At 33.4% G+C, this 24,462-nt stretch overlaps 2 protein-coding genes across 5 annotated transcripts in view; both read left to right on the top strand.

The window, feature by feature from the left end:
* Nucleotides 1–3,751: 3,751 nt before the first annotated feature.
* On the top strand, nt 3,752–10,830 carry LOC110109065 (telomere repeat-binding factor 1-like). 4 transcript variants are annotated; one of them, XM_020839961.2, is made up of 7 exons: nt 3,753–4,045; nt 5,398–5,593; nt 5,863–6,080; nt 6,734–6,818; nt 7,983–8,066; nt 10,225–10,572; nt 10,649–10,830. In XM_020839961.2, the coding sequence occupies exons 2-7, from the start codon at nt 5,444–5,446 to the stop codon at nt 10,661–10,663; spliced, it is 900 nt and encodes a 299-aa protein (XP_020695620.1). In that variant the 5' UTR covers nt 3,753–4,045; nt 5,398–5,443; the 3' UTR covers nt 10,664–10,830. The 4 variants fall into 4 exon arrangements, with proteins under 4 accessions (XP_028554990.1, XP_020695620.1, XP_020695617.1 ...); XM_020839958.2 differs by having other exon boundaries at nt 5,390–5,593; XM_020839957.2 differs by having other exon boundaries at nt 5,367–5,593.
* Nucleotides 10,831–15,282: 4,452 nt separating this feature from the next.
* The window catches only part of LOC110116257, a 22,051-nt gene continuing 12,871 nt past the window's right edge, over nt 15,283–24,462 (top strand). The window contains exon 1 of the mRNA XM_028699110.1: nt 15,283–15,464. Coding sequence (XP_028554943.1) covers nt 15,283–15,464 — 182 coding nt within the window. The remainder of the gene's footprint in view (nt 15,465–24,462) is intronic.

Genomic DNA, 24,462 nt, shown 5'->3' with positions numbered 1-24,462 from the left:
TTTTCATTGTGGTGAATTTTAGTTTGGTTTAAGTTTTGTTTTAAAGATATTTAAAATACCAATTCACCTCTCTATTAATTAGCTTTGGGCCAGTTCATAAGGGGCCTAACATCCCTAACTAACTTTCAAAAGCACCATCATTTATGATTGGTCTTCTCATCAGTCTATGTAAAAAGCACTATAATTTATGATTTTGGGTAGGACATAGGCCATAATTTTTATTATTTTGTAGATGATTCAAGATAGCTTATATTTGATCTTTAAGTTATTACATTTGGGTTTATTCACTTAAATGATTTTTAATCTTATTTTCATTTTCATGAGTCCTAATGTCTAAGGAATCAACCATTGAGTTAAATATTCAATCTGGTTTGAGGAAACTAATTTAGGTGTTGTGAGATTTTTTTTTAAAGCTGAAGAGAGAGATGAGGAGAAAAGGGGTATAGATGATAGAGTGTGAAATTTAAAATATAAATATAAAATAAAATAAATTTTAAGTTAAATTAACTTCCAAGTGTAAAGGGCATAAAAGTCCTCTTACCTCTCAAGCCCTTATTAGGCGTTTAAGCTATTTTGATAATTTTTAACTTTAAAAATACTAATTTTATATGAATATATATTTATGCAAATGAATGTAAGAAAAATATGCTTAGGTCTATAAGCCCGAGCCATTAAGATGATAAATTATTTAAATTTTAACAAATAAATAATCACGCTTACAATAAGAAATTAACACCAAAGATAAAGAAGGTTACATAAAATTTTGCATGCATCAATGTACTATTATAATTTTCTTGAGGTGAAGCACACTCTTACTAAGATTTCACTCAAGATAAAAGTTTATTAATAGGTTAACAATGGAAAATTATCAGGCTTTACTAATTGAATTTTGTGTTTACACTATATACTTGTAAGAAATATACTATGCATTCAAGGTATTAATATAAAACAAATTTATCATACAAAGCATCTACTAACCCAAAACTTGCTATAGTGAATCACAAGCCTTTGGAGGAAAGCTTGTAAAAAGAAAATTGTCTGTATGTTGTCCAAAAGTTCTTACTAGTTTTGTTAATTCACATATTAATCACCTTGATTCCAAATATGATGGTTTTGGGCAATCTTTGGTGAGATTAATGAGATTAAAATAATAAGTGTTCTTGAGTTTATAGTAGAAGGGTGAGAGGTTTAAAGGGGTATATTAATAAGAATGTGAAGACTAGTCCAAACTTAGTGCTACAAATAACCTGAGCATTCGACAAACTACTCAGGGCTCAGATCAATTGTAGTTCATTCATAATCTTTTGATTGAGTAATAAAACAATCTTGAATATTTTTGTAAAGTGCTCGATAGTTAAATAAATAAGCTTGAATAACTATGTGTTCCAACTCTTTTATATTCATGAACAATATCATTTAAAGCTAGTGAGCAGGCTGATAAGAAACTTGATTCAACCAACTATTTTTAATGCTTCATGCACAGGGGCGGAATCACTGTAGCAGCAGGGGGGGCAATTGCCCCCCCTGAAAAAATGTAAAATCCCTTTAAGTGTAAGGGCTGTTAGGTAATTTGCCCTTCAATAGGTTAAAATTTGCCCTAATATCAGATTTTTCTCCACATTTGCCCCGCCGAACGAAAAAATAACGCGATACTCGCTCGGTCGCTCCGCTGTCTGCTCTGAACGAACACGATTCCGCCCCTGGCTCCGAACGAACGCGATTGCCATCTACATCTCCGGCTGTTTTGATTTTTTGTTCTTGAAGCTTGAATTGGAGGAGGCGACCGTAAAGGACTTCATTTTTCATCATTCTAAGTGCTCTGGTAAGTCTTCTTCGACATTTTTTTCGTTCTTCCGCCCATTTCTTTGATTCTTTCGCTGATTTCTTCGCTTCTTCCGCCGAAATTTTTTGATTCTACAGTTAGTCATCATTCAAATGCAAACAAATAGATTTCTTAGATTTTTAGAAGCACTATTTATTTTTCAGTTCTTAGATTTTAGAAGCACTATTTTTTCATCAATTATTTATGGTTTAATAGCTTATAGATTCAACTTTCAAGAGTAGGATTCAGCTTAGCTTTCAGAAATCCTAACCTAGAAACAAGAGTATCTCACAGATTATAGAACGGTAAAAGGAAAAGGAATCCAAACGATATTTTTTTCTCAGTTATGTATCAGAAGCAAAAAAAACAAAATACTAACAATAATTTAATTTTTTTAATACTAGCAAAATACTAACTAAATACTAAAAATATACATCACATTTAGTGATTTACATTGTTATAAAAATAAAAATTACAAATTGTATTTACATTATTTTATAAACAAACATTTTATTTAATTTAATTTGCACCCCATCTAAGTCTCTAATCCCAATGACCTCCAAAATTATCAACACAAAATAGTCATAACCCTAAAATATAAAATAGGCAAAGAGATACAAAAAAAAGGTCCAACGTGGAAGGTGGCAAACTGCAGCTCCATCGAAGGCTATATGCATCGACAAGAGAAACATAGTATACAATACATATGAGGTCTAGATTTGAGAACAGACGAGCTCTTAAAGAGAAGAAGAGAGAACGCGAGTCGAGAGTCAAGACATCATAAATCAGAAATTCCTAAGTGGAGAAATGAGAATAGTTGAGCACATAGCACGCCGCATGCAAGTTGCAATGCCATTAAACCCTAAATTAAAAAAAGATGCGGGTTATCATCAGGTCAGCGTCAGGTTTCTAGTTCAACATGAACCAACCCGATTTTAAAAACGAGTTGGTTTACTAAACCTAGACTCGACCTGTATTGAAAATGGGTTGACCGAACCTGGAATTTTCTGAGTCAATTCTAGGTAGGTTTCGGGTCGGATCGGGTCAGATATTGACACACCTATTTCAGTTTCAGAAAAATAATATTTTTTATTAACCTCTATCGTCGTGTATATAAGAATGATGAGATTTTAAAAGGAAATATTTTTTTATACCATCAATCATTTTCTCTACTTGCCGATTAATGTCCAACCAGCTTCAATTTATCTTTACCATTAAAATGTTAAAATATTGATGATTGACTCACTAATAGAAATACTTCATTAGCATATAATTTGAACATAGATCGAATATGAATCAAATCATATTCAAATACGTGCTTAAACAAGTTCAAACCTACATCAAGCCATGATCAAATATATTTGTGAAAATATTATGGCACACTAAGAGGACGGTTAATTTGTTACTTTAAAAATTTTAACTAAAGAGCGACAAATCAATATGCAACAAAAAATAATTTTGGATAACAATAATGATGCTATGAAAGCAAATAATCCTAAAAATATATATTTTTTGTTTTAGACTGTTTTTTTTTTTCTTTAAAATTTTAGAGCTATAGAATTACTAATGATTAATTTAAAACAAATGTTTTTCCAAATAATCAAAACTTATGAACGATTGCAATCACCATATGTCCAAACCCAAATCTTGAAAAAATAAGGATTGGCAGATATTTGGTCAAGACTATCATATTTGTTGTTCATAGAATACGGTCACCTATATCGAATTAGGGATCTTAAGGATGAATCAAATTTTATCCATTGAACTCTCTATTTAATTAGAATGTAAGATTTAGATTGTACAGCACGATCTCCAATCAAAATTTAATCTTGATTCAATTCTTAGATCTATCGACAAAATTATGCAATATCATTAATAATCATAGATATTGTGGAAAGTTAAAAAATTTGTGCTATTTAAACCTCCCGGCCAAGATGAAGCGAGCTGCGTGAAGAAAAAAAAATTTCTTCCATTTGTCTACTCAGCTGCGAACTGTCGCAACGCGTTAAGAACAGTTCGATCCCGGCCATCCAAATGAAAAAAGCACGGCCAAGATGATTTCGACTGCACCGTTGATTTTCATCGATGTTTAGAACAGTTTTCGTATGAACCCTAACTCTGGTCGTGCGCATGAATCATCAGCCACCAAACACATCTCTTCCACCCCCCTTTCCCCTAAAATATCGCGTTATGGAACTGGATTAATGGCCATCCCCACCTAAGGTTTACATCTCCCTCCCGATCTCTGATTTTTCGCTCCTTTTTTTGCTCTCCACATCTATTTATTATGAATTTCCCCTTTTATTAGGCTTACTTGTTTGTTAGTTTATTGGTTAGATTTTCCTTCCAATTGTTATCGCTCACCAGGGTCTGTTTACAGTGCAGTTTTCCAACCATCAGCTTTATATATTTTATGCTATCAGTTTGTATTATTTGCGATTTCAATCAGTTGATTGAGTGTTAAAGTGTCTCGAAATTATATTGATAGCTTACTTCCTAATTTCTTTTGTTTTCTTGGCATTTGAATTATGACCAGTTTTTTTTTTAAGCAATCTCTTGTAGTATTGAAGTCAAACGTGGCTTTACATGTCGTAAGTTATCAAACGATCAGAGCTTTAAATTTAGTGGAATGGACTGTTTCTGGCTGTTTTGAAGTGCATTGCTTGCTAGCTGGTCTCATGTTGCAAATTTGATCTTCAATAAGGCTGAGTTTTTTAAACCCTGAAAGCTGATTATTAGGATATAATATTAATAAATCCTTGAGGCGTTAAATCCTGAAAACTATTTTGGCGTGATAGAAAACTGTTTTGGCATCATAGATTTTGAATCTTGTTAAATCCTTGTAAATTGTTTGGTATATATTTTTAATATTTAGAATTTTAAATAAGGGGAAGAAAGGCGCAGCAAGGATAAATTGTGCAAATCCATGATTCAGCCTAAAACGGGAGGAAAGTTGTATTTAAGACAATAATAGGATTTACTTGGCTCAAAAAAATTGCTTGGTAACATTTAGCCTAAACAAGGAGGAAATCCGAATTTAAGAAAATAGTTGTATTAATGTGGTTCGAAAATTGTTTGTTAAGATTTAGCCTAAATCCTGGCTAAATATTAACTAAATATTGCAACCAAATAGCCCCCAAGTAAAATGTTCTTAAGCTAATAGTTTGGAAGGTCTTTTTAAAATCAAAGATAGCTTTCAATGTAGTAAGTTATCAAACTATTGGAGCTTTAAGTTTATTGACATGTACTGTTGTTTGCTGTATTGAAGTTATCAAACATTATGTACTGTTGTCTCTGCATGCAATTTTAATCTTCATTAAGACTATAGGCTGCCTTTGCCGCTACTTCTTGTTAATGCTAAGGAACTTTTTTGGCTATAAGTACGTACATACTTCCTGTTAATGTTAAAATAAATATGTTGGAAAATTCATTCTCATGACAACGAGGTGGGGTTCAATATGGTGGTAGTATTTATTGTTTTTTGTATTTGAGTTTTTTTTTTTTGTAGTGCTGATCCTTCTTTTTTGTAATATATTGTCCTTAGAAATGCTTACACAGACTATATAGGCTATTAGGTGGGCAAATTCAACTTCCTTTGGGAGGGTGGTTGTGCTATTGTCAATGGGTGCTCCAAAGCAGAAATGGACATCCGAGGAGGAATCAGCTCTCAAAGCTGGAGTTGTTAAGCATGGAGCTGGGAAATGGCGCACAATATTAAAAGATCCAGAATTTAGTAGTGTTTTGTCTTTGCGATCAAATGTTGACCTCAAGGTACCAATCTAAGACTGATGTTCTTCTAATTGTTTTGCTGCATAATAAGACTTCATTTAAAATTTATTTTTATGTTTTGCTTATGTTTTCTCTCCCATTGTGGCTTTGTTATTTGGGATTTCATGTGTTTGTTTAATTTCAACCAAAAAGAAATATCGAAGCTTGTTGTTTTTTCATGATTCATAATCATATGGATTTCAAATGATAACTTGGTACTATCATTATTATTTTCATTTATGATCAAACTTACTTTTTCTCTAAATTGATAGGATAAATGGCGAAACATGAGTGTCACAGCAAATGGTTGGGGTTCTAGAGAGAAGGCTAGGATGGCCTTGAGAAAGAGCCGACAGGTTCCTAAACAAGAAGAGGCCCCTTTGGACCTAACCGCGGTTGATGATCACAATGATGAGCTTGTTGATGTTAAACCTCTTGCTGTAGCAAGCCCGCTTCCACTTCTTACTGCTCCAAGAAAATTGGTATCAAAGTTAGTGCTTTAGTTTGGTGAATAGTTTGCCTTGCCTTTGACTATTCTCTTCACCGCCCCCACCCCCACCCCCCCCACACACACACAACATCAGTTGGCTCATTTTTTCCATTGTCCAAAGACATCTATTTTGTAGCTTTTAAAACTTCTCGCATTAACCTTTTCTGATTCCTTATTCAAAGGAACTCTAGGTTTTTCAAATAGGTTGATGTTAAGATGGTATATTGCTGTAGTTTTTAAAATTGCAATTAGATTGATTATTATATTATATGGATAGAAAAAAAGTAATCATTAGTTAAGTCAAACTTTGAGGAATGAGGATATTAAGATGAATGTATGGTAAAAGTAGGAATGATTATATTAGAGAGGCAGTTGGAATGACATTTATTGAGAAGATAAATTTGTTGAAAATAGATTTGGTAATTTATGAAGAAGGGTAGATGAAAAATGTGTCCAAAAATTAGTGTCAAAGTGTTAAAAAAGTTCTTATTTTCCTTTCAATTTCCAATAATGTGTTTATATGCGGCCTACTTTTGGCCATCAGAAGAAATTTGTATGAATGGCACCATTTCACGAAGCTATTTGTTTGTTAATTTTATTTGCTGTTGACTTTATCTTTTGAGTACCTGCTTGATCTTTGTAAACGCATGTAGGATAGACAGTCTCATATTTGAAGCCATATCTAATTTGAAGGAGCCCAGTGGGTCCAATAAAACTGCCATCACCATGTATATAGAGGTACAAATTAATGCCTTCAATTCTCTTCCAACTTTTTAACTATGTTGGTCAGTTTGCGTGCTATGTCGTGCTATAAACAACTATATGTACCACCTATTCCTCTCTGTTTTTATTTTCTTGTGTAATATTTTACTCTTTAATAACTGCTCGTCCTCCCTTTATATCTGGATGTGAGTTTGTTATCTACAATAGAGTAGGAATTTCATATAATTTATTTGGCATTTCCCTGAATGATCAATAAGCGCCATGGGAGAGAATTCTTACCGTGTATTGCGGTGGCGGGATTGTTTTTTTTCATGTATGCCTGTGTGCACAATAAAGCTTAAAAGCTTTAGAGGAGAAAATGGTGATTTAGTTAGTCCAAAAGGTTTAATTAAGATTGTGGCTTTAGTGAAACATGCAAAATCTCAATCTGGAGAGTTTGATAAAGTTAGATTTATTAAGAGAGTACAATAGGATTATATTGAAAGTTGAAAATAACGTTTGAACAATGAAAAAAAAAATGGAAATATGAAAATATTATTCAAATAAATTACTAAATGAGAATTTTCAAGTAATACACTTTTTTAGAGGAGCAAAATGAATAAGGTTATTTAATACATCATAGAATTACTCAGAAAAGTTTGGTTTGTTTTGGGGATGATGAATGAAGTTACAATTTTAGAGGGGTAGTTTTTTGAAGTCGCTTGTAAATTTTTCTTTTTGCTGCAATATTGTTATATAACCTATTTTTCATGAATCAAAACTATAATTGGCTTCATTTGGTAATGTCATATTGGGCTTTGCTTTGTGATTTAATTTTCTGCCACGCTCTCATATATGGTTGAGTTACTTTGAAAGTAGGTTCTCCATGTTCGTGATATCATGGGGTGTCTACACATTGAGAGTGCTTTCCATGAATAAAAAAATTTATGGAATGCTTTAAGCTTGGTTGTTATGCAGCAGTTGGCATTGTTTTACTTTCTTTGTTACTTGCATATTTGCTGTTCATTTTTTAGTATGATGTACATTTCTCAGCTAATTATATGGGATGGATGCCCGGTGCCTTATTTATGTTTTTTCTCCTTTTTGTTGTTTATAGAGAATATTGTTTTTTTCAATAGTGGGCATTATTTAATAATGTTTTTAAGCAAGATACCATACTTCTTCTCTTTTGATACGCAGGATCAGTACTCTGCTCCGCCAAATTTAAAAAAATTGTTATCTATTAAACTCAAGGCTTTGACTGCAAATGGGAAATTATCCAAGGTAATGAAATAAAACTCACAATATTCTTGAATTATGTGTTTTATGAATCATATATGCTGTTTTTCTCCATCAGATGCATCTTTATCCATTTCCGAACTATCCGGATCGGTTTTATTCATTAGTTCATTTATTTATATCTGTTACTGTTAATTTTAAATTAATTTGCAAATGCTAGAACTCACAAGGAATAAGAAATCATTTGGACTTGGTGAGATTGAAATTTGTTTGCAAAATGAAGATTGAAACTGTCCGGTAGTGTTGTTAATTATTTGAGAGATTGTTTGACATAGGTAATGTTGATTTGCATTTTTGTATCCGACTTTGTCTGCTTGTGAAATTCTTTGCTGGCTAAGGACAATTTCTTGATTAAGGAGTCGTATGGTTGGCTGAAAAAGAAATGCTTTGTAAAAGGAATACTTTGGTGTTGTTTGGATGAGCGTAAGATAAATGTTGGTGAATATATATATTTTTTATTAGGTTTGAAGTAAAATGAATATAGTTTAAAGTTCAAAGATGGTGGCGGCGACTGGTGGTGGCAGGTGGCGGTGACAGAGTGGTAGTGGTGGCAGGAGGCGGGGGTGGTGAGGTGGTGGCAGGCAACTAGCCATGGCAAGAGAGGTTGCTTGCAGTGAAAATGATTTTCTTTCAGAACTGGGCTAGTTTACATAAAAAATAAACTAAAACACTTTGCATTGCATTCTTTTTATTACTCTGCATGTCTTCTTCAGCAAACCAAACATCAATATTTTCAAAACACATATAAATAATTATTTTACTTAAAATCAAACAGCCCTTAAATAATTCTATACTTTTGAAGAACCACCTTTCCACAGGACTCACGTAGATATGCCCTTTGCAGTGGGTAGATGTTGATCTAAACTAGACCCCTTTGGCACAGCCCACATGATGCATTTTTGTGGTTGATATAATTGTTACGATCTATTTATCCATCTATTTTGACCTCATATACCGCGTGCTTTATGGCAGTTGGAATTTTGTTTATATAAATTTTTTAGTTGTAGGGACTGTTTATGGTAGCTACAACTATCTACAAAAATAATTATAGAATGATTGCCTGATTGCTCTAATGGTTTTTGTCTTCCACACGCACATCTCCAACTCTAGCTGTATAACTATAGTGGAAAAGTAGATTCTTTTTCAAACTTGCTGTGTGTATATTATAGATTTTTTTTTCCTGAAAATTTGAACTACTACTCCCTTACAACTATTGTATTAGCAAATCTCGTTAGAAATTTTTTTTCATCACAAAAATTTTTGAAAAGTAACAAAGTTTATCCAAACAGAAGTGTATTAATATTCTTGGAAACAAAGTTATAAAATAGTAGTCTCAAACGGATTACTATCTTGGGCCAAGCCCCTCCCCACCCCAATATACATAGACTACTGTTGGTAATATGAATGTCTAACCGAAGTAAAACTCACTCATGAACAGTTTAATATATCAATCGAATGCTCTTATATATAGCCGATGTGTCCAAGAGCTGTTTGTTTTGATGGAAAATGTAGAAGTGATTGGGATTACAATTTCAAGTTGAGTTCAAGTGTTTGTTTGGTAACCGAAGTGAAAAACACTCTTTAGACAGATTGATACATCAATCTGTGCTCTTATAGTCAAGAGTTGTTTGCTTGAAATTGAACTTCATTATGGTGAGAAGTGAAATCCAAAATAAAGGATTGTAATTCGCTATCAATTTTATCATTTGCTTGTAATAATATTCAACCATCACAAACTTAGTGCACTTCCATTTTTTTTGCTCATATTAATAAGTAGGTAATCGAGTTCACTGGAAGTTCATGAAAAACAAATAGACTTTATTATAACGCGATAAAATAAAATGCGTTCAAAACGCAGCTCCAAAAAGAATCTTCTTGCGCTCTATCCTTTTAGAGTAACGGTTGTCTGCTATACTGTTAGAATTTACTGTGATCAAATGTAGACTCTTCTGGCCAACCTGATTTGGGAATCAGAAATTCAATTTTCAGTCGAAATTATGTTTAATTCTTTTGATGAGCTTTGAACATCATAGTGTAGGGTATTTCCTCATCTTTATTCTGCTTGCATTCTGTTGAAACTTTGGGAAAAGTCCATTAGAATGTAGTTCGTTCTTTATTTACATTAATTGGCTTGCCTTTAAAGGTGAAACGCAGATATCGAATACCTCAAAGTTTACCGCAATCAGAACATAGAAGAACCAAATCGAAGCTCTTTCTTCCAGAGGGAAGACAAAAAGAACCACCTAGAGTAGATAAGAAGGACATAAAAGCACTCACAAAACCTCAGATTGATGCTGAATTAGCTAGAATGAGAAACATGACCGCAGAGGAAGCAGCTCTTGCTGCTGCTCAAGCAGTTGCTGAAGCTGAAGAAGCCATGGCTGAAGCTGAAGAAGCAGCGAGAGAAGCCGAGGCTGCCGAAGCTGATGCCGAAGCAGCTGAGGCTTTTGCCGAAGCCGCATTGAAGACTCTCAAGAAAAGAGCTAAATCGGTATTCTAACCTCACTCATCTCTTTATACATTTGATGATTTACTTACAGTTTGATTTGGTACTCGTTCCTGTGCAGAATTTTCAATTTTGATGGGGGGCTTCTTTGTGCTGTATTTGATGTTCTGCTTGCAAGCCGAGCAGCCTGTATTATGTTCATATATAGATGCAGTAGTACTAGGTGTTGTAAATCTCTCACATAATGACAGCTTCTTGTTATATAACTTTTTCATAATCAATTTGTACTTCAGTTTTCATACATTTCTGATTGTCTTAACAATTTTATCTGTCCCCTGTTAGTTCATTTATATGCTTACAATAGAAGGTTAATTAATAATCTCAAGGTTTAGGAGGGATGGCTCCTGAATCCTTCCAGGTTCAGGAGGGTTTATTTCACCATCACCTTGAACAATAAATCATGATATCTATAATGCTAAAATTATGAAAAATTTTTAATGAATATTATCAATATAAATCAAATCTATTGATGTTAATTCAGGCTTTGTTTAGGATGATTTTCTTATTGCTTCTTAAAGTTAATTTTTATACTATGAAGTTGCTTTAACAAGTAGAAAGAAAACAATCCCAAACAAAACCTTAACAAATTGGGCAAGTGCTTTATTGTGTGAGCAAGAATTTAATAGTTTAATCCAGCACCATTATGAGTTTGATTGTTTTGTATAGAATTGTGAGGAGATATTAGATAGCTCTAAATATTATCAAAAGCAAACCCTAAAGTAGCCATTAATATCAAAGCATAAGTTGATACCAATGGAGTCTCATAAAGGAACTTTTATTTGGTCATGTGATCTGACGTAGTTCTACATTCGGACGCCAGTAAAATAGTGCCACGTGTTCTTACTCTTTACCGTGCGGCCTGATAACTCGACCCGGAACGGCCCCGGGATTGCTATGTTCACATATTGCTAGGTATTGCGAGGTATTGGTCGATTTTGCTCTACAATAACGAGAAATATCATTATGTGAAGAGCAATACCGAGTTTTGCTAGGTATTGCTCGGTATTGATTTTCACAGAGCGATATTTTTCATTATTGTAAAGCAATACCTATCAATACTGAGCAATACCTAGCAATACCGAGCAATACCTAGCAATACATGAACATAGCAATCCCGGGTTCCTGTTCGGGTCAAGTCGTCGGGCCGTGCAGTAAAGAGTAAGAGCACGTGACGAAATGTTATTGGCATCCGAACGTAGAGCTACGTCAGGACACCTGACTTAATAATTGTTCATTTGACCTTGATCCTCCCCATATTTGCAAGTCATGCCACTCTCAAAAACCTATAAATAGGTCCACATTCTTCAAATGAAAGGGGGGAGAAAGAGAAGGAAGTAAAGGGAGGAATTTAAGAGCATACTTGTCGCTGAACATTGCCAAACTTTCACTCGTTCGTTGATCACCATCAGTATTTCTTTAGACCACCACTGGACTTCGGCCCGTTCATTAACCACTACCAGAGTTCCTTCCGGCCACCGTCGTGTTACAAATCTAGATTCATGAATTATAATTTTGATGATCGCAAACATTTCTGACACTTCTATTTTTCTATGACTGTCTTGCCTATTAACGTTTCAGGTCCATAAGGTCAATTGCAAATCAAGCCAGTTTAAGATTGGGTAGATTAGGACAGAGTCTGTCTGTAAATAGATATTAAGTTGTTTTTTTACTTTTTTTGAGTCAATTATAAATAAAGTGGGTCCCAATGCTAAGTAACATTACACACACACAGAGAAAAATTCTGTCTGATTTTAGAGTTTTCTATTTTTTATCACATCATTCAGGATGATCCAAAATCATCCTAGACGATCAGAAAAAATAGAAACCCTAATTAGGGCATCATGGTTAAGGCATCCATAGTTAAGCAAATCGTCTTAGACAATATTAGCATCGTCCTGGACGATAGGCTCAAATTTGAAAGAATCAGTCTCTAGATCATTTTAGGCATGTTTTTAATTTTTGGACATCATTTTGGACGATGTAGTGCAATTATGCCTAAACTAGTCTGGTAATTAAGGGAAGCAATTAAGGCTTGATTGCTCGATCTTATCATCTTGGACAATCTCAAGATCGTCCGAGACGATCAGTTAAACATACATTAGTTTCTTCCTGGACGACCAGAACACTGTTTTAGACTATGTGTATTATTTTGCACTAATCATCAGGGATGATATAAAATTATCCTGCACGGTTAGTTATTTTTCCATCATCCAGACATGCAATCAGGGCGATATTTTGGACGATATTTGATGTTTTGAACTAATCTTCTGGGATGATCAGTTTAGTTTTCCATCGTCCAGACATGCAATCAGAGTGATGTTCTGAACGATACTCGATGATTTTGAACTAATCATATAGAACGATCGGAATAAATAAGTCCTTTAATCGTCCAGACTCTCCCAGATCATCCTGGCTGATTGAGTTGAATTTGTACTAATCGTACAGGATGATCCTTTGATCGTCCAAAACGATTATGTCGGTTTGTGTTACAAAGAGCAAATTTGAAGCTCTTCTATATAAGACTTCTTGTTTACCCAAAATTGTATCTTTTGCTGTTGTCTTGGCTTGAGAGAGCTAAGAGGAGAGGGAGAGTAAGGGAGAGAGAAAAAGGATCTTGTGAGGGGGGGGGGGGGGGGGTTGGGGGGGGGGGGGGGTTGTGAGGGGTTTCATAAAAGGTTGCTCCAAGCAAGGATCCGAGTTTTCTTCTCTGATTGTCATCCCTGATTTCTTGGATGTTCAAGAGAGGTATACTTCAGCAATTGATCGAGGTTCTCTGCCTGCTTCAGAAGAAAGAAAAAGGAGTTGGGTTCTCTACCTGCTTCAGGAGGAAATAAAAAGAGTTGGGTTCTCTGCCTCACCGGTATCGGTGGAAAGGTGGTTTGTAAAGGCTTCTCCGCCTTATTGTGGGAGCAAAAGGAGAGTCACTAAGTTTAGTGCAATACTTGGAGGAGATGCTCCGAAGTGTGGACGTAGGTCAAATTGACTGAACCACTATAAATCTGGTGTGTTCTTTCCTTTATTATTTCTTCATTTTATTTGTATTACGATTAACTGCTTGGGTGAAATATCTGATTAATCTTTTTATTATTGATTGATTTTATTTGCACTACAAGATATAAAAAGACATTTCTTTCAATTAAAAAAGTTTTAAATATCCAATTCACCCCCACCCCCCTCTTGGTTAGACTCGGGACTAGTTTATAAGGGCTTAACATCCCTGAAGAACTTTCACGTTAGAGTTTCGCCTATTTGTCGACCACCGCCAGAGTTCCTCCCGACCACGATTGGAGTTCAGCCCATTTGTTGACCCTACCGAAGTTCTTCCCAACCACTGTCAGAGTTTCATCTGTTTATCGACCACTACTATAGTTCCTCCCGACCACCATCAGAGCTTCTCCGTTCGTCAACCTCTCCCAGAGTTCTTCTCGACCACTGTCAGACCTCTTTCTGTTTGTCGACCATCACCAAGTTCATTCTCCGATGAGTGTATTACATTTATGTAATCTCTAATATATTTGATAAAAATTTTATAAAAGAAGTGTTGCGTCCTAAAATATTCGAGGCGGTAGAGAGTGATATAATTTAGTGTCTTAACTTTGTACAAAGATCCAACACACAAATAGATAAGAGAGTATGGTTATAGCTTTTATTAAAGACACCATAAATTTAACCTCTCAAAGCGAGAAAAACCACGGGGCTCAACCCAATTTGAATGAATCCACTACTATTTGCAATTGATTACAAATGAGGCCCTTCCTTAGGAGGAAGGTCATGGCTCAAAGTAGCAAATATACATCATATAGAGTGCATTATATGGTAGGAGTTGGAAGAATCAGTGTTGATATATTCATTTTGGTGGCATGACTATAGTTGGCGAGCAATGTAGGTTAGAAGGACCGTAGTTGGATGACAGTGGTTGAAAGGACCATAGTTGGATGACGATGGTCGGAAGGACCGTAGTCGGCAATGACGGAGGTTGGGAGTACCATAGTTGGTGGGTGACGATAGTCAGAAGGATTGTAGTTAGTGGGCGATGGAGGTTGAGAGGACCGTAGTCGACTACTAATAGAGGTCTAGAGGAGCATAGTTGGAGGATGATGAATGTCCAAGAGATTGTAGTATAAAGGCGACAGAGGTCCGGATGATAATAGTCGGGGGGTGATAGAGGTCGGGATGATAGTAGTCGGTGGGAGACGGAGGTCAGAAGGACTATAATCAATGGCTAATTGAGGTCAGGAGCACCGTAGTTGACAAATGACAGAGGTCAGAATGATCGTAATCGGTGGGCGATGGAGGTCGGGAGGACCATAGTCGGTGGACAACAAAGGTCCAAAAGATTGTAGTCGATAGACGATGGAGGTCGGGATGACAATAGTTGGCAATGTTTATTGGAATTATCATAGTAGGGGGGTGACGGTGGTCGAAAGGACCGTAATCCACAGGTAACGGAGGTTGGGCAAACCATAGTCAAATAATGACGAGGGTCATGAAGATCGTAGTCGACAGGCGATGGAGGTCGGAAGGTCTATAGTCAGCGAGACAATAGAGGCCAGAAAAGATCGTAGTTGGCAGATGGGTGGAAGTCTAGTGGTGGTTGGGAAGAACTCCAGCGGTGGTTGGCAGATTGGTGGAAGTTCGACGGTGGTAGACTGGCGAAAGTCTAGTGGTGGTTAGGAAGAACTCCAGCGGTGGTCAATGGACTGGCGGAAGTCCGTTGGTGGTCGGGAAGAACTCTGGCGGTGGCCGGGAGGAACACCGATGGTGGCTGAGAGGAACTCTGGCAAGAACTCCGGCGGTGGTGGGGAAGAGTTTCGGCAGTGGTCGATGGATTGGTTGAAGTTCGATGGTGTTCGAGAAGACTTCGGCGGTTGTCGGTGGCAAGAGAGCTCCCAAACTCCTCCCTTCATTTCCTTCTTCTCTCCTTTATCTCATGAGAAGAGTGGGAGCTATTTATAGTTTTTTGAGAGTGACATGACTTGTAAATATGTTGATGATCAAGGTCAAAATTGGAATGATTTGAATGGATGGCCGATATTGATCCCCTTGATCATTGATCGTTTATTAGGCATTTGAATGTCTTAATAATATCAGAATTCAATGATCTTGGGCTTGTTGGATTTGTCACGCCTAGTCGCTCGATTTGATTATAAGCATGTCATGTTCGGAATTAGTTTGGTAATCCAAATTATACTTTGAACCTTCCAAATATGCTCTTAATTCTTGATTTGGGCTGATTTGGGCTCAAATCTGGCTGGATTTGGTGTTGATCAGTTCGTCTTTCCAAGACATTCAGTTCGACTATAAGTTTGCTTAAATAAAAGTTTAGATGGTCCCCATGATAATTTTTGATGCCTCAATCTCATATTTACATCGAGATTTGTGTTTGATTAAGATTATTTTTGGTGACATATCAGTTGCTCCCTATTTTTGGACAACGAAACTTGTATTGTCCAAAAATATATATTTGTACCTTTCGAGCATCTTGTGACTGATAATTATTATTATGATTCTTTACTGTCTCCTGAATGTTAAACCTAGAATAAATTGGGACTTTTGATTCATATTTGCTCAAATAGATGATTCTCATACTTTTGTGGAATAATTTTGATATATCTGTGATAATATCGATAATATTACGGATAATATCCTATGTCATTAGATCAAATAAGATCGCATATCAACATTGCGGCCATAATAAAATTAGACCAAATAATATATTTAATATTTTCAAGGAGTATTTTGATAGTTATCCTTGATTAATTATGATAGTTATGATATCATATATTCATACCAAAGTCCAAAAATATATTATTAAGTGATCAAATCATAACTAATATGATTAAATATAAGTTATATGTTATATATGATATAGTTCAGATAACATATATTTTATCTATAATTATATGGAATAATTAAACTTTTTGTTAAATATTGAATATATAAATATATTTAGTTCATCCCCCTCATACTTAATTGATAACTCGTAACAATTTATTAATAGATTAATTAATGGGAAGGCTAAAAGACCCATATATGAAATAGCAACTGCCTCATATTAATTATAAATAATTAATATAAAATAGCAGCCTACTCATTAGAAATAACTAATATATATTAATATTAAATTAGCTTATTATTATTAGAGTTTATTTTTTACTTTTTAAATTCCCTAATAAAAAAATTTAGAAAATTCTAGAGTGGCTTTTCAAATTCTTATATATATCTATATATTAAATGAGGATAATTAATTTGTCTCTTAAAATTCCAAAAATTATATTAATTAATTAATTTTTATTTTATTTTAGAATTTTCTAGAAAAACCTTTCATCTACTCCACCCGTTTTTGCTTTCGCCTGGATTTTCGTTAGGCTCTTTTAAGGATTATAAATTTTTTCTACTCATAACTAATCTTACAAAATTTTAAGATTTAAATAACATAGAAATCTAACGAACCTAGGGAACTATCGGAATCGTCCGGGGTTGCATGCATATTACTGCATTATTCTTTCCTTGCTATAAGACATCTCTCTGCTTGCGGGTAGAGTTCGGATAATCTGGCCTATGAAGATTAAGTGCCGGACCTAGGGAGACCCAGTCTTTTCAAAAAAATTATTTTCTATAAGCCTATTTTTAAAATTCTATAACATTCATGAGCTGACATTTCAACTAGCATGCATTGCATTAGTAACCAACTAAATAAAATTTAATTGCATTAGCTAGGAGCATCTGACCCACATAAGTCCAATACCACTTTGGAAACTCTCTAGATATCGGTCCTACTTCCAAAAATTGTACCTCCCACACATCTTTCATAACTGACTTGATAACATGGTTTTAAAGCGATTAGGTGGTTAGCTGGCTCCCCAATCCGGGTCGGGGTAAGTCCAGATTTTGCACTACATTAGCTAGGACACGGGTCTTAGTGTCTCGTATAACACTAAGCCCAACCTAGATTTAGGATTCGAGACTACTACATTCGGTCTCGTAGTATGCCTTAAATAGTAGGTAGGTCCCTTCCTTTCAGGGACTATAAATCCTACTTATTTGCGTCACGAGATGATGCCACCTCTATCTCTCCTCTCACGCATGTGATTGAGTGCTTAATTTTCTTTTCCAGTTTCTGTATAGTGTCATAGAGCCTCCGAATGCTAGTATAAGCCACGCATGTTGATTGAGCCTCTTTGAGACATTTCTTCCTTATGAGTAGGACTTCTTAGTCTATGCCCCTGTGCCTATCCCACTTTTGGGAAGGATAATGTATGATCATTTATCGAGAGTTTTCTCGGGTTCCGTCCTGGGATGTAATTAACCACGGGGGCTTGCGCCCGTGGGAAACTCGGTCCCACATCTACTACCCCATTCGAACTGTTGTATCGGATGACGAAAACCTGTGACTGGGTCGTGTATATTGCTATCGATGTGTATTGGTGAAAGCCTCTATCCTCAATGGTTAGTGGTATGCACGATCCAATTTGGCATTCCATCGACCTGTTTATGTCGAGTGTAGAGGTCTACGATCGTTTTGTCCTACGGGATAGTGCGGCCGTACCCTCTGCGTTTGTACCCCACGAGCGGTGAACATTGAATTTTTAGAATTACAAAAAGAGCATGAAATTCTTAGGAAAGATCACATACTGATTGATAGCAATCACAAAACTTTTGGATGAGTTTGATGAATTAAACAAATAATATGAACTATTGAAATCATCTCACACTAAATTTGAAAATAGTCTTAAAATATTTATGAATGAATCTAATAATAGAGAGCACTATTTAAAACTTGACAATACTATTTTAGAAAGTGCTAACTCTTTTTTTAAAATTGAATTAAAATCACTTGAGAAAAATAGGATTCTACCCACACCTACATAATTTTTTAATCCTGATCAGAAGCAAAAAAATTTAAAACCTAGGAAAAAATAGTTTAACTCACGTAGATTAATAAATTCTATTCCCGTAGTTAAATGTTTTTCTTATAGAATATTTGACCATATATCTCACACTTGCACTATTTATAGTAAATAATATCTAATGTGGAGACAAAATATGCATAAAATAAAGCATATCAAATATGCATCTAGATTAATTTTGTTAAGAGGAGAACTCAAACTTATTTGAGTTTCTAAGACTAATATTTGATTATCTTATAGAAATGATCTCATACAAGATCTTGTGAAAGTATTTGGTACCTGAATAGTGGATATTTGAAGCATATAATTGGAGACACTATATAATTCATATCCTTGGATGCCAGGAATGGAGGTAAGCTTATATTGGGAGATAATACCACTAGGAAAGTGGTAGGCACATGTATGATTAGAAACTTGAACAATTTTTTTATCGAAAATATTTTACTTTTAGAAAGCTTAAAGCACAACTTGTTGAGTATTAATCAGCAATGTGATAAGGGTTATAGTGTAAAAATTTTTTTTTCACTAGATGCATAATAAGTCAAAATGGAATTAATGTTTTTTATGGAACTAGAGTAAATAATATATACATGTTTGATTTGAATTATATTAAATTTTTTAATGTATTTTGTCTAAAAATAATTATTGATGAATCATGGTTATGACATAAGAGATTTTGTCACGTAAATATGAAAAATCTTAGAAAAGTTACCTAAAAAAACTTGTTAGAGGAATACCCAAACTAGACTTATTGAGGATTACCTGCGTGAAGTATGTCAATTAGGAAAATAGATGAAGTCATCATTTTATTCCTTTAATTGAAGCCGCTAAAGCCATGTTGGCAGAATACTCATTTTCAAAATATTTTTGAGCTGAAGCAGTTAGTACAACTTGATATGTTCTAAATATGATGAATATTATATCAAAATTGAATAAAACATTCTATGAAATTTTTAAGGGGAGAACACCAAATTTGTCATATTTGCATATTTTTGGATATAAGATATTCATTCATAATAATGGAAAAACTCCTTTAGAATAATTTGATACAAAATATGAATGAATGAATTTTTCTTGGATCCTTGGTAATTGAGGAGACCACACATATTATGTTTGATAAATATAGCATTTTGGAAGAGTCAAGGTTGGAAGAGGATTATATTGAACATAACTCCTAAGGAATTGAAAAGATAAATTTAGAAGAAGATATTGGAAAAGAAAACCCTTTGCCTAGGGAATGAAATTTTTTTAAAAATCACCCCAAGGAATTAATTTTAGGTGAACCAGTGAGGGTATTAGGATTATGCTTGGACTTAGCTAAAAAGTGAATCATTCTACCTTTATATTGATAGTTGAACCCATAAATATAAATCAAGAAATTTTGGATAAATTTTGAATTTTGGCCATACAAGAAGAGTTAAATCAATTAGTAAGAAATGATATTTGAGAATTGATTGAAAGGCTAAAGGATCAAAGTGTTATTAGAACTAAGTAAGTATTCAAAAATAAAATGAATGATTTAAGAATTGTGATTAGAAATAAGGTAAGATTGATGGCTAGGGGGTATAATCAAATAGAATGGATTGATTTTGAAGAGACTTTTGCCTCTATAGCCAGACTTGAAGTAATTAAGATTTTATTAGCCTTAGCCTATTTTAAAGATTTTAAATTATATCAAATGGATGTTAAGAATACCTTTTTGACTGGGGTAATATAAGAGGATATTTATATTGAGCAACTTCTAAGTTTTAAAAATTCTAAATTCTCTAATCATGCGTTTAAATTAAAAAAAGTATTATATAGACTAAAATAGACACCTAAGGTTTGATATGAGAGGTTAAGCACTTTCCTATTAGAGAAATCATTTGTAAAAGGAAGTGTAGACATAACTCTCTTTTTGAAAAGGATAGGATATGAAATACTCTTTATTCAAATATATGTTGATGCTATCTTGCTTCGATCTTCAAATAAAAATCTTTGTGATGATTTTTTTAAAATAATGAATAGTGAATTTAAGATGAGCTTATTGGGATATTTGAGTTATTTTTTTAATTTTACCATAAAATAAAATGAGGAAAGAATATTTTTTTAGTCAGTCGAAGTATATTAAACATTCTAAAAAAATATAAGATGGATAATACTAAACTAGTGACTACACCAATGAGTTCCTTAGTGCAGTTTGATAAGGACTCTAAGAGAAAATCTGTTGACAAAAAAAATTTAGAGGAATTATTAGATCATTACTTTATTTGACTGCTAACATACTAGATATAATATTCAATATTTATTTGTGTGCTATATTTCAATCTGATTCAAAAGAATCATATTTGACATTAGTAAAAAGAAATCTAAGATATCTTTTGGGAACTCAAAACTTAGAGATTTGATATCCCAAGCACAGCTCTTCATTTGAATTAATTGGATATTTTGATAAAAGTATATCTAAAACTTGTCAATTCATAGGAAACTCTTTAGTTTCCTAGTTTAGTAGAAAATATAATTTAGTAGTCCTATTTACTGCTGAAATAGAATACATTATTTTAGGTAGTTGTGTGGCACAAGTACTTCTGTTAAAATAATAATTGATTGACTTAGTATTTTCTATTTGCATACTTTTGATTTACTATGATAATACTAGTGTCATTTGCATTTCAAAAAAATTTATTTAATATTCTAGAACAAAGCATATAGACATAAGACATCACTTTATTAGATATCATATAGCTAAGGGGGAGATTGAATTGAATCACATTATTTTGAAAATTTAACTTGCAGATATTTTAATAAAACTAATGGCCTTTGACATATTTAACACCTTAAGAACCAGGTTAGGTGTAATTGATCTTAATGCTTAAATTAAAAATTCTGCAAACTTAATATGTTATAAATATGTGTTTGTTTAATTTGTCTCTATTTATTATTTTTTTTTGTGTTTAATTTTGTGCTTTTTAGTTTTGTTTTTATTTTTACTATGAAGCATGTCATTGGATGTGAGATGATTATTTTTTAGAAGATTTTTTAATTGTCATGTATTACTTTCTAAGTGTTATTTTCATAATGCATGAATTTTTTTTGTCTTGTAAGAATTCTATATCTTGTACATGATAGGTTTCTGAGTTGAGCAAGCGAAATTTAATTTTTCATAGGATTTCGTACTGTATGATGGCATCAACATACTATACGATATGTGCAATTTTATCTGTATGAGTGGGGCTGATTTTCCAATTAGGTTCAGTTATTAAATATAGATCGTACATATAAAATTACATTTCAAATGAATGATCCTATTGTTAGTTTCTGTGGGGGGACGAACCTAACCGTCATTAAAATGATTTATAATATTTTGATCGTTCCGGATGAAAACATATTTATCTGTATGATCATATGGTTAAAAAGCATGCATGAAAGGATGCCTAGGAAATGACATTTTACAAAGAGCCGTTTCATTTTTGGCCTTTTTCATTCGTACGTATAAAAATTATTTCGTCCCGTATGATTTTAAAATCATACCTACGATTTAAATTTTGTACTGTATGATAGGTCATTTTCCTTTAAATAAAAGGGTCTTTGAAAACATTTTTTCATTCACTTTCTCATTTGTTCCAAACCCTCTAGAGCCCTTATCCTAGGAATGGCTAGTAGCATCAAATGACCCCACCTCTCTAAGGGATCTTTATTTAGAACTACTAGGGATAATAACTTCTTATCCAAAGAGAATGAGGATGCCTACTTTAGGTATTATGCTGTTAAAATCACCCCTTCCCGGCTTCTCATACAGGGTGATACTCATTTCTCTGTCATGCCCTTATTTACTTCATCTCAACTTTCATTCATCTTAACTCTCATATATGCCTACAATAAAGAGACATTCCATCTCTTTATGGCCAACATGAGAGTTAATCAAGACCACTCAAGGATTACTTCCTATGATCTCAAGTAACAGGTAGATATTATAAAGGAAGATTTAGGAAACTTTCTCCACCTAAGAACCCAAGGAATTCAAGCCCATAATTTGACCTCTAGAGCCAACTTTGATTGGTCTGAAATTAATCAAACTCTTAAAGGTGTCGCTCAATGAGTCATTTGTCTAGGATTTACACTCTAAATCAAAATGCCTGGGTCATTTAGCATGTTTTAAGAACTTCAATTATTCTAAAAGCTTGTGATCATATTAACATAACTCTTCTTTTATCTACAATCACTTATTTGATAATGACTAAAAAGCCTTTTGATGAAGATTAACTTATTTTGGATTATATTTATAATTTTTCTAAGATTGAACTTTCTCATCATAAAAGAAAGAAAAATGTGGCTTTAGGACATTTAGTTCCCTACATCCTAGAAAATAAGTACAATCTGATATATCCTAATTCTCCCATTGAACTCCCTAATTACTCTACTTATGCCTACTTTCAGGCACTTTTTGGGCGGGATCAGAGTTCTAAGAGTGATGATTTAGAGAAATAAGGGGTAGCTCCTACTCCAGCACATGCACCTACACCTTGACCTGACCATAACTTCTATCAAGAAATAGTCCAGTGCTTTGATAGATTGGAAACTCATTTGGATCAATGCTTGATCAAATTGAGAATCACCTAAATAGCAGGATGTAAGATATCAAGAAGTCATGGGTTGTATCTGTGGTCAATTTGACACGGACAACATGAATGTAGCTATGATGAATAGTTACTTTTTCAATATTCAACCAACCACCTCCTCCAGATCAGAGGGCCCCTTAGCTTTCCTAGAATGTAATTCTTGATCGTTGTCGCTCTATGAGTTTTTTGTGTTTACTGTTTTGATATTTCTTCTATGAGTTTAGCTGTTCCATATGTTGTTTTGAATCTCAGTGATGGTGTTAGTTGAATGTTTGTTATCGTGGAATGAAATGAGCATATATATTTATCTATGCTCCTTGATATCAATGGAATGATGGAATATTTTATTCACTTGCATTGAATTACATTTCTTGAATGTTTATTAATTGTTTTAATAGAAAAATCTTTTGTAGTTGATTCATTTAGAAATGGATTCCTCAATTACTTTGCTCTATAAATTTAATTTCTTTATAAAATTAAATATTTCAAAAAGTTTAAAATTAAAATTATGACTAAATATAGATATGAGATCAATTTCATATTTCTTATAGACAATATATCTAAATTATAATTATTATAAGATTGATTTTCTTATTATTTTTATTCTATATTTCAAATACTATTTTATTTTTATTATTAGTGGAAATTTGAATTTAGATTACTGATATTGAAAAAGACCCAAAAGTAAAAAAAAAAATACAAAAAGTGATGGCAAAAAATAGAAATATATGCACAATGGTATCGCAAAAGTGAAAAAGAGGCACAAAATTAAGCCCAAAATAAAAAAGATATATCAATGTGTGTCATAAATATTTTGGAAAGATGTGTAATGTCCCGCTAATTGAAAGTGATTTATAGTGTTCTTTCCTTTATCATCCCAATCTCTAATACAAATCATCTAATTTTCAATCATATTCAATATTGATTCAAACTTAATTAATCTTCATTTTCCGTCATTTTGTAATAACATTTTATCTTAAATTTGTCTAGCATACCATAATTAGACTTGGCTGAACCTATTTCTTATCTTAGTTGTCTTGATTTAAAATTTTTTTTTTTTCGTAATTAACAAATTAATATTGTATTTGTAATTGGTTAAAATTCATTTTCACCTTTAATTCCTTTTAGTTTTATCTATAAAAAAAAATTTTTTTATTTCAAGGTTCTTCCTTTTTTTGTTGTTGTCAAAAGGGAGAGTCATAAATATTATTTGTTATATTATAAATGTGTGTTATTGTTGAATGTGTGTAATATATTGTAATGTGTGTAATTATTTAATGTGTGTATGTAAATTTTTGAAAGTTTGAATGTTGTGTTCATATAAGTGTTTTTGGTTTTCGTGTTTGGTGTTTTGGTTGAGGTTATTT

This window comes from Dendrobium catenatum, unplaced genomic scaffold (assembly GCF_001605985.2).
Source record: "Dendrobium catenatum unplaced genomic scaffold, ASM160598v2 fragScaff_scaffold_1220, whole genome shotgun sequence".
NCBI classification, from domain to species: domain Eukaryota; kingdom Viridiplantae; phylum Streptophyta; class Magnoliopsida; order Asparagales; family Orchidaceae; genus Dendrobium; species Dendrobium catenatum.
Note: the sequence above shows the minus strand (reverse complement) of the source record. Positions and strands in the feature narration are given on the sequence as shown.